At 33.3% G+C, this 11484-nt stretch overlaps 2 protein-coding genes across 2 annotated transcripts; both read right to left on the bottom strand.

Moving 5' to 3' along the window:
- Positions 1–1657: 1657 nt before the first annotated feature.
- On the bottom strand, positions 1658–2984 carry LOC114398400 (sec-independent protein translocase protein TatA-like). Its single transcript, XM_028360587.1, has 2 exons — positions 2591–2984; positions 1658–1983 (listed from the first exon to the last, which is right to left on the bottom strand). The coding sequence occupies exons 1-2, from the start codon at positions 2879–2881 to the stop codon at positions 1846–1848; spliced, it is 429 nt and encodes a 142-aa protein (XP_028216388.1). The 5' UTR covers positions 2882–2984; the 3' UTR covers positions 1658–1845.
- A 2151-nt stretch (positions 2985–5135) lies between these two features.
- Positions 5136–10388, bottom strand: LOC114400431 (light-inducible protein CPRF2-like). The gene is made up of 6 exons (XM_028362872.1): positions 9982–10388; positions 7592–7688; positions 7197–7416; positions 6365–6440; positions 6132–6257; positions 5136–5756 (listed from the first exon to the last, which is right to left on the bottom strand). Exons 1-6 carry the CDS (start codon positions 10207–10209, stop codon positions 5394–5396), a joined length of 1110 nt encoding a protein of 369 aa, XP_028218673.1. The 5' UTR covers positions 10210–10388; the 3' UTR covers positions 5136–5393.
- Between the last annotated feature and the right edge of the window lie 1096 nt (positions 10389–11484).

The raw sequence follows: 11484 nt of genomic DNA, 5'->3' as shown, positions 1-11484 counted from the left end.
CCCCGGTTGCTTTAATGTAATCTGTAATAACCCCATTTGCCAGCTGCTCCTTAATTGTGTAACGTGTATCGTTTTCTGACCGTTGAAATATCTGCAGAATTTATAGGCTATTTGCACTCAACTAGTTTTGACTGTTCAAAAATACTATTTTTGCCTTATTTGAAAATAATATCTCAATTTAAAAAAACTTGAATAAGGATTTTCAGTGAAATATTTTTTTCTATTTTCTTTAATTTACCAGTAGTGCCAAATTAAGTAAAGACCTTTTGATTTGGTGTTTTTGTCCTATTTTCTCTCGCTTCATTCTCTGCCTTAAATTTTTTTTATGTAAGAAATTTATAAATTTAAACTTACATAATGTGTTTGGTTTAGTTGAAATAGAGCTTAAAATACGTTTGGTCTATGTAACATTGTTTAAAAAATAAACTAAAATATCTAAATACCCAAAGAGTATTGCTAACCCATTTCTGTCAGATTGAAACTAGAATTTCAATTCGTACACAACAAACAAACCATTGTTGTGTTGATGGAAGAATAGTGATCAACATATGTGATGCACCAAATCGCAGCAGCATTCTTCACGTCAATCGCAGGTTCGCAACCGCTTATATTTATCATTTCAATCTGCTGTTGTCATTTCATGCACCAATGCGCCATGACTGTGGCCGTTAACGGGTAACTGAGTCAGAGTCTCGGTATTGAATTAACGAGTAAATTTGTGATATGCATCACCAGAACGGTATTTTTAATGAGCAAAGTGAGTTTTCATTCAAGTTAAAACCAATGTTGTAAAACTCCTAACTTGTAAGAAAAACAGAAGGAAGATAAAAGATTGTAACTCGAAGATGGTAATAAGAGTTATATGCCACCACTTGAAATCATTTTTTCTACAAACACTAAGCAAAACAAAATAGAACACTCGGTGGCAGAAACAAGCAGAGAGAAGGACCAAACATGCACAAAGAATAACCAAACACGTAGAGAGGACCAAACCAAACACAAATCCAAATAGCACACATCACTAAGCCAAACACGAATCCATACAGAGAGAAGGTCGCCACAGGCAACACTTACTAGTTACCAGCACTGCCAGAACAAGCAGAGAGAAGGGCGTTGGTGGCAGAGTGAGCCAACAATGGAGACGCACCGTTGAGGGGTCTTGTAGATCGGGATCTTTGCTGATCATTTTTGCACTTCGAATCCTAGAAGAGGGTCCGAAAAGCCCAATACCAACGTATTGATTTTTTTTTTTTGGTTTCAAATTGGGCCAAAAAACCTGCACCCCCCGCCATTGAGATCCGAATGAATGACGTTGACGTGCATTCCATTTGCGATCTAGAAGCAGCTTCATTCTTCTGCCTATGCTAGCACGATTGAGCGCCCAAAACTCGCAGCACGTAGGAGTAAGCAAGTTATCTGATGTGTTTTAGAACATTGATTAAAACTCCTCCATTATATTTAACTCGCCATGTCATGCTATGCTTTTCGTTAACGTTTAAAATCACGAGTTAACATGAAAACCAATTTGACCGAAAGAATAGATTAGTGTTTCATGAATCAAAAATGTCATTTTACTCGTATAGACAGACAACATATTCCACTGGTATTTAGATCTGATTCCTCTAGCATTTCAAGGACATAGATGGCCATTGAGAAGTGAAGAAAAATGATCAATTTCTCCTATGGTTAATCATAAACGTCAGCTAGCATCCAATATATTAATCTTTTTATTTGAAAGCTTGGTCATGATTTAAATAATGGAATCTCAGACAGCCAAAAAATACTAAACTAACAGAATAGTTTCTTTCATGGCGAAAATTTGACATCTACATATCATATAATATCTCATACAGTCTCCTTAGAAGTAGACACCTCATTGTCCTGCTGCTGCTGCTTCTCACTGACTACAATAGATTTCTCAGATGAGTCCCCTTCGGTGGAATCCGGTTCCTTCTTAAGCTCCGACTCAAACTCCTTTGCAGCCTACACCATTTATTTACCAAAAAGCTTAATAGCAATAATGTGCAAAACACTTGAAACGTAGTAATAGACTCATTCACGATGAAGTCAATGCCAAAATCCACAAATAATTTGGCCTCCTACATTGTAAAACCCATTCGGTTTCTTCTTGACTGAAACTGAAATGTCTGGTTTCTTCCTCCCATTTATATTTTATTTTTACTTTTCCCCCTCACTCGGTTCTTACAATTTGGGTTTGGATCTCACTCAAATCCAAAAACTGGATAATGAGATGATGATTATCCCTCGGTTGTGTCCACATGGGATCTAGAACACATTCGCTCACGCGTAAAATTTGCAATTACTAACATAAACTTTAATGATAGAGTTTGAGTTTAAGCCTAATTCAATCCCAAAAACTAACTTAAAGAGGTGGGAGTTGCTCGATTTAACTACATCACTAAAAATCGTGCGATCTCCAAAACAAGTTTAAACGTCTTAATTGGATGGGGAAGCGAGTGATGAGTTAGCAGTAGTAATGAGACACAATATTCCGTTTCATAAAGATGAAAAGCCAAAAGAGATGTAATATGAGAGCAAGAACTAAGAAGGCTTTAACATGAAATGGTACCTGTTGGAAGCTCTTGACAGTTTTGCCGATGCTGCGGCCGACTTCAGGCAATTTCTTGGGCCCAAAAACGAGGGCGGCCACGCCGGCAATAACGACCAGTTCAGGCACGCCCAGACCGAACATGGCGTTGCAACTCAAACCTTTGTTTCTTCCCCGACCATTCACGTTCACGGCTACCCTTACTGAAACTGAATTGAACAACTTGGGAGTTCCCAAACCCAAGCTAATAGAAGGTCTTGATTTTGGAATTGAACTCGGAATCGATACGCAACTCATCATCATCGTCTCCATCTCCTCCTCTGCCTCTGCGGCTAAGATTTTTGTTTGTTTTTGATAACCTAACCCCAAAACACAAAGAAAGAAAAGTAAAAGACAAGATAGGCGTGCTACACGTGCTAACTATGAATGTTCGCGGTAATATTCATAGATGGAGTATAATGATCAATAAATTAAGTTACCAACCTACCCTTTTTTGGGACAGTCGTAATATTAACAATTTTTTGGTACAAACCATATGGTAAATATCCGAGACATTTCTTTTTGTGTGTTTTCATGGAGTTCTAAAAGTTAGTTAAAAGACCTTTTTATTTGGTTACCACATAAAAAAAATTCGTTTACTTGTTTGTTTGTTTTTTAAAAGTTTTTTTTTAAACTAAGAAAGTTAAAATAAATCTTGATTTTTCATCGCTAACTAAGAAAATTAAATTTTGAACAACTAGTCCAAAATAGGTTAAAGAAATGAATAAGGTTGTGATAATTTATTTCTAAAAATTAGACAATAATTTTTAGATGGTATATTATAAAAGAATGGTGAAGAATTGATGATTTTATATTAGAAGGATGATCATCCTTGTTTTGTTTTTTTTTTTTTTAATTTTTTATGATACGTTTCCTTCTATTAAAAATAACAATAATTTAATTTAATATCTTATATTGTTTGAAAATCATTTTTTAATTTTGAATAATTGTTTTAATAATATGGTTTTTAAGCAAAAAAAAATGCGTTAAAGGGTGACATGATGCAACGAATCATGTGTTAATGGTGATTGACAAACTAGTCATGAGTATCATCATCGAGGATGTATATAACTGTTGTGTGAGTTTAAGAGTGACGTTCATCAAATAATTCTCTTTTATATTACTAAGAGTGACAAGATAAGGAAAACAAAGTTTCTATTTTTTTATTAAGGAAGTAAAAACATAGTTCAAGTAAATTAATGATAACATGTTTATAATGTGTTCCTTAAAAAAACGTGTTTATAACGTGTTAGAAGAATCTTGAAAGGATAATAATAAAACTCAACTTTTGATATATATTTGAAATAATGTAACTTTTCTAGTGCATACATAAGTCTCACCTCCTTTCATATGAGGATTTTGAGTACGCATTTGTGTACTCTGAAACTCTTGTAAACATTTTTTTTAATTCAAATAAAAGTTAAAGTTTTCATCGTATTTCGAAAGGCCTATTCATTCTTATGGACCATGTTGTACACTGGGGCCTTGGCCCCCCCTATTTTTTTTCTTCAAAACTTTAAATTCAATAGTAGTAGTGGATTATTGCAGTCAGTTAACGAAATTAATTTCAGCTTTTACGGAACTTTCAGTTGCAACTACGTTCCAAATGGCTGCAAATCAAATTTATCAACTTCAAATATCAACAAAATTAGGCACGTGTAAGCATAGTTGTCTTGTTTTATTATCAATAATAAATAGGACAGGTGTTAACATTGTATTTTAAATAATTTTTTTTTTTTTTATGGTTGTCTCCCATCATGTGATGTCATTCGCTGGGCTTCTTGTGAAAATACAATATTCTATTATTTATCCTCTTCGACAATTTAAAATTTTTAATTATTTTATACCTTGCATTTATTATTATCTTTCCTATGATCATGCACTTCTTCATTATTTTCTTCATTGATCCAGGTTCATTCGTTGTCTTACATTTATCATTATCTTGTTAAGGTCACAAATGTCTTCACCGTTTACCTTGTTGGATAAGGGAATAGAAAAGATAAGAAGACTTTCAAACTTGTACATTCACAATTCATGTTCTATAAGCAACTAAACTTTTTTGAGAGGATAAGAAAATTAATATAGTTTAACCTCCAGAATGTCTGGGGAGAAAGATAACTATATTCGTATGAATTAGTTTAAAACATGTAAAAGGTTTGATAAACATAAGTTTATCATTTGATCTTTATATTATCATATGTGTCAATAATAGTGTATTTGAAAACTCGTTGAGAAATTACATTATGCGAAAAATATAAATATTAACTTTTGAAAATTAAATCCAAAATGTAAAAATAAAAAAAAAAATCACATCGTGAAACATATTGTACATTATGATTGCATTGTTAAACGAGTGGATTGTTAAAAACGGCAAAAATAGATGCATAACTAACGCGTTCCCTCGGAGTTAGTAGGTGATTGGTTCAATTGGGTAGAGATTAGCAAGTTAATTGCAGACTAGATACCAATTGATAATTCAATTGGAAGCAAATAAATTAAGTATAAGCGTGACAAGAACTCAAATAAATTAAGCAAACAATATCCAATTTGGATAAGGCGACCTCTACCAACACTAGTTACACTCCTTTGTCCCCATCAGCCATGAATTAAGATTTGGAGGAGTCCACACACACAAAAAAAAAAAGAAAAATAGGATTATCCAGCAGAATATGCTCAATAAGATTCACATACATCAATAAGAATTTGCTCTTACTTACAACTAGCAGAAACAAGAGTTTTAGAATAGTTTCCTCATAAAAAGCATAATGTAAATTTAACTACTATGTTATTGTTCTCCATTAGAAGGAGGTCCACGTGAATCTGCACCACCACGAATCCTCTTCTGAAGATGTTCCAAGCTAGCCACTCTATGCAGGGAAGTTGTTCTCCCCGTTTTGTTGCCACCTACCACTGCTGCAACATTCTGCTGCACAGTTTCAATTGAAGAAATGCCTCCCAACCCATTATTAGAAGTGGGTTGACAACGGTGATGATTTGGGTCTTCTTGCACAGAAACAGCAGCATCAGCTGATGTCTCAGAAGGACTTTCATCAAACGATGGCATTGCCATTGATGACATCTCAGTTATGGCATGAAGCATTGGGTTCAACCCAGTAATTCTTTTCACTGTCTCTTCAGCCATCTTCACCTACAAAAGAAAACAACATGGAAGGAAATGATCATTGTCAATACACATAAACCAATACACTTAGTTTCTCTGAACTTTAAAAAATTGAGACCCTGATGGACTCCTATCCTCAGCTAGCCACCAAAACCAAACCATGGAGAGATTATTACATAATCCGGGATCAGCAGGGTCTCAATTAATCTCAACATGGCATTCTCGTGAATTAAGGAGAGATTGGTCGGAACTAGGATAGATTGGTTGGAACTATAGATATGTGGTGGTCTAAGACTATCTAATAATTTTTCCAAACTTAGGAACTGCTTAGGAAGAGCCAGTAGGTCTCCTATATAACAGGTTTTACTTAAAGTATAGTATATACTAAAAGCAAGAATTTACCTTTGTTCTTAATGTTTCAACATCAGCTTTCAGTACTCTGTTGTCAACTGCAGCATTATTGTATTTCTGGCTCACATCCGTGAATCGCTTTAACAACGAAGAATTTTCACTTCGTAATTGGGAGACCTAAGATAGAATATTAGGTCAGAAAATATACAATTCTTTGAGGGAATTAATATGGAATATGGAACAGAAAAAGAAAATATGATAATCGAAAAAGAAAATATGCACACCTGTGTCTCCAGCTCAGTTAAATGAGCCTGCTTTCTCCTTCTTGAGCGTCTGGCTGACTCCCTATTAGAAAGCATCCTGAAAGACAAATTGTTAGGCTTTAAATTAAACAAGGCAGAATTTGTACCAGTACCTGAACTGAACAAAATGAATGCCTTCTAATAAAGGAAAATAAAGAAAGAATCTGTTTAGGAAGAAACAATAAAATCCAGATTCATTTAGCTAGCTCAACCAATAACACAAAAATTATAATACTTGTGCAACCTTTCCTTCATAATAGTAATGATGAAATTGCATACGAGTTTGACATAAAAGAATTCAAGTCTACATCAAAAGTTTGTGCACAGTTTATGAAAATATTAGTGTAAGTCACGCATTATTTCACTTTCAAAATTTAATATTATAATCAGTTTATCTGGTAGGCCAAACATTTGGTTATATATCAGCACATGATAGTACAATCAACTCCTCAAGACCAGAAGCATTTATGTTTTCGATGCTAAACATAGTCATTTTTTAGATTATTATGAAAATAATAGTGTAAGTCACACATTAATTCACTTTAAAAATCTAATATGATGCTGGAAGCAGGTTGTTTGGCAGGCCAAACATTTGGTCTATTGATCAGGACATGATAAATAGGCCATATCTAATAATGGTGTGTGTCACAATATTTCACTTTAAAGATCTAATATGATACTGGAAGCAGTTAGTCTGGCAGGCTAAAAACAATTGGTTTATTTATCAGAGACGTGATATTACAATCAACTCCGTGAGACCAGAAGCATTAATGTTTTCTATGCTAAACACAGTCAATTCTGAGACTATTGTTACCTCCTTACTCGTTTTGCATCAACAGGAGTCATGTTTTCAGTCATATTAATCTCTCCCTCCACTTCCTCATCATCTGATTGTTCTCCTGATGATCCACTTATCGTTGGCCTCATTGCGACAGCAGGTTTGTTTTGCATGGAAGATGAGGAAGGAATCCCAATTTGTGCTTTGACATCTTTATTTTGTAATTTAGAGGGATCATTTCCAGAAGGGCCAGATCCTACGAAGAAAGTACAAATTAAGATGTAAATCTTATAGTTCAGTACGTGTTGACCATATTAGGACAGAAAAAACTAAAGTCTAAAGCATTCTAAATTAAACAAAATTTTACACAGTTTTTTCATTCGCCCTACTCATGCAGCTTCTAGTAGCCAAAATAACATACTAGTTCAAACCTTTTAAGGTAGCCTGCAATCCATCTTCAGAAGAATTAGATGCCTGTGGTCCACTGTCAGAGAAAGTGGCAGGGTTTTGAGATTTGACCAAAGATCCCTATTGGCATGAGCAGAAGAAAACATTAGATACTGGTTTAATTTACAATGAGAAAGAGGTGATAGAAATGGGGAACTGGTAACTTAATATATAAACTAGGGAAAAAGTTTTAGATCATGCATAAATCCAACTTTGAAGAGTAAGATTGAGAAACAGAAAAGGCCTTCTGAAATATATAATGTAGGTGGAGTGCAGGCATCACATAAATGAAATTACTTCAATAATTTTCAGTGCATATGGAAAGAACGGAATTAACGCAAAATTCAATTTGGAAAAAAAAAAGAAAAGGGAAACATTTCCATAAGAACCACAGCTAGAAGGTTAATTAAAGAGGTTAACCATTAAGTTTAACTGTGCGTCATCTGAACCTCTTAACAGAAATGACGTTAGATGCAATATGCTAGCCAGGCCCGAGCAAATGTTTGGTGCAATAAACAAGTTACTATAAGTAGTACCCTTGGCCCTTACTAAAACTGACATCATAAAAACACCAGCAACTACAGCTTCTTTATTTTTCTGACTTAGTAGTTAACATATGCTAACTTACACAAAATCAATGTCAAGCTGCACCTGACAGATGCCAGTGGTGCATCCAGGATTTTATAAGTGAAGTTTGGCCATTTTTAAATACTTTAACGAGTGATATCCAATGAACTTTGATTAAGAAGATATTTATCTCAAAGGACTGTGATCTAAATGAATCGTTGAGCATTTAGTCCTTGAGTGAACACAATGGCATGGTTTGATCTATATAATTGACCCACTTGGTGGGGAAAGGCTTTGATGGTTGTTAAAATTTATTGCAGTATAATGGCTGAATAAATTTGGTGGGAAATTGGACGAGTCAAGCTGAATATATAAGGAAGAAGCTTATATATCGTTTTTTGGTGAGGGAGGGGGCTCGTTAAGCTTGTCATGGAACAACATAAGTGATGTTGTATGCATGAATCATGCCATTGTATGATGCATAATCCTTACAAAGTTGTTGGAAAATTAACTCCATAATCAATCGACCACATTGACGGAACCTTGTTAAGGGAGTTGTACCTCATCGATCAGGTCTAAAGCAGCCTTTGCTAAAAGGCGGAAAGCTCTTAGAAGGTTAATTATTTGCTTTGATATTTGTAAATCACTAATTACCTTTAAGACTCTTATAAATAGAAGAGTCTGTTCCCCCTTTCACATTGAGGAATTTGATCATTTGAGCTGACAAGGCTTAGATGTTAAATACAATTTGAAGTCATTTTTAGTGGTTGAAGTTATTTTATTCTAGAATTCATAGACTCTGCAACATAAGAGACTAAAGAACAGGATGCAAGCTTGCACAATAAACCAGTTGTGTATGAGAAGCACCTGCAAATAAAAAAAGAAAGTACGCTCCCCAAGCAACTGGGTTTCGTGTGTCTTTATTTGAATACATTCATCGTTATATGACCACAGAAAAATAGGATTCAGATTATACTAAAAGCTAAATTCGTTTGCAATGTTGAATTTTTGAAATTTGATTTTTTTTCCCACCATTTGTTTATATGTAAAATAAACGATTTAGTGTATATACTGTACAAACATGGACATTAATATTTACATGAAGATCTATCAATATTAATTTAACATTGAAGGTACGTAAATATTTTTTGTTAAAATATTTTATCATTAATTTAAATAATTCATTTTTTATACTTTTAAGTAGTCCAAAAAAATTATTATCACATACACATTAATTGTTGTAAATTTATCTTATACAGATATTAGTTTTTATATAAGACTTTATGAAAATGTAGAGGAAAATGATTGCAATGCTATATTTTATTATAATTTCAGTGCCCTTTTAATTCATTGTTATAATTCGTACGTGTGTATCGTTTGAGAGACACCTAAAATGGTAGCTTATCATTTGAGAGCATGAGAAGCCTCCTCGAGAAAGAGGGAAGCCTAGCTCTCAGGAAAGCGAGAAAAGCCCTTGTAATCCTCATATTGGTAGGGTAGAGAGAGAAATTCTTGTAATCCTCGTAGAGAGAGAGAGAGAGAGAGAGAATCCATACAAATACAATAGTCAATGGGTATGGACATAGTTAAAAGGGCAACTTGGTACATCTTATCCCATCTCTCTTAGACAACAAGAGTCAGAGTGAGGTATTTGTAATCAATCAATCCTCTTTGAGAGAGGGAGAAAGAATTGTACTTGTTAGCAAAAATTCAGTTGTTACAAATTACCCTGTTAGAATCTAAAACGAAACAAGTCCAAGAGCTAGCAAAAATAGATGGGGTTGTTCCGAAAGAAAGATGAACGTACCCGAGTCATAGCAACAGCAGCGCATGCGAGATTAAGCTTGGTCTTAAGAATAGCATGGTAGTCTTGGGAATCAACATTAATATTTTGAATAGAAGTAGTAGTAACAGGGATGTTGATGTTGAATTCGTTTTTGAATTTAAGATGATGATGATCAGAATTAGAGGAAGAAGAAGCAGCAGCTTCCTGTAGGAACTGCTGAAAGGCCCACTCCGATTCGCTACGATTCATCTTAGACTTGCTCGCTCCGATATCTCATCCGAACAATAATCTTATGACATGGCCATATCACGCACACCCTTTGGTCACTATTAATTATTAGTAAAACGTGGCATGGCAGCCTCATCCGTTTTCGTTGGTTGGTCTTCTCTTGCGCATCCTAATCGCTTTCACTCAACCAACTTGTTCCTAGTTTCCACTTTTGGAACCAATCTAATATATAGTACTGTCCTATTTCATTACTTGTTCCAATTATACTTTAATAGCCGTGGATAAAAAAACCTTTTAATATGCTTCCATTCGGCTAATTGCACTAAAATTTAAATATTATATATATATATATATATATATATATATATATTATTTTTGTGATTTTATTTAACACTTAATTAATCTTCTTTTATGATTCAAGTTACTCACAAGATATTTAAGTTAATTTTTAATTTTTTTATTAGGTAAAAAGTTTATTTAATTATTCAATAAATAATTCTTTTTAATAATTTCTAATATTTTTTTAAAGGCTACATCTTAAAAACACTATCTTGTAGTTTTTTTATATTCTTTTTCTTTTTTTATCCTTAATACATTCATAAAATTTCTTGATTACTCTTTTCAAATAAATTATAATTTAATTATTTTTATATTATTTTATACTTTTTAGTTATTTTAATAAATTTTATCAAACACATATAACTTAATAAGATAATTTTTTAACTTCTAACTCTTGAACGAATTTTATCGAACATAATCTTTATCAACCAGCATATAAGCTAGTTTTGGCCATCAACATGGATTAAATCTCATATCTTCATTTAGAAAATTATAAAAATATTATTGTAATTCATAAATTTATCAAGTAAAATTTATTTTAATTTTTAATCTTATAATTTTAAAGACTAAAATATCATTGTTTAGTAATTTGAAGGATATAAATTAATACAATTAAAGAAATCAATACTTATATATTGAATGATTTAATTTCCTGTAATGCCTACCTTAAAATAGACGTTTCCGTTTTGAATTAGTTGGCGCGAGATGCGGCTTAGGGTGTTGTGGTGACTTGTGACTGAGTCACTCTGGATAGACACCACTGCTGTCTCCTTCGGGATCCTTATCTTTCTATACATTTTCCTTTTTTAATTAAAGAAAATATTCAATAAAAATATTATATATATTTAGTGTCCTGACTCGTGAAGTTATAAACCAAATTAACATGTCGTTGGTTACTGCAGATGAAACTAGTTTCGGTCTAAACCTAATTAAATATAGCTGGATAAATTTTACAAT

This window comes from Glycine soja, chromosome 19 (genome assembly GCF_004193775.1).
Source record: "Glycine soja cultivar W05 chromosome 19, ASM419377v2, whole genome shotgun sequence".
In the NCBI taxonomy this organism is placed as follows: domain Eukaryota; kingdom Viridiplantae; phylum Streptophyta; class Magnoliopsida; order Fabales; family Fabaceae; genus Glycine; species Glycine soja.
Note: the sequence above shows the minus strand (reverse complement) of the source record. Positions and strands in the feature narration are given on the sequence as shown.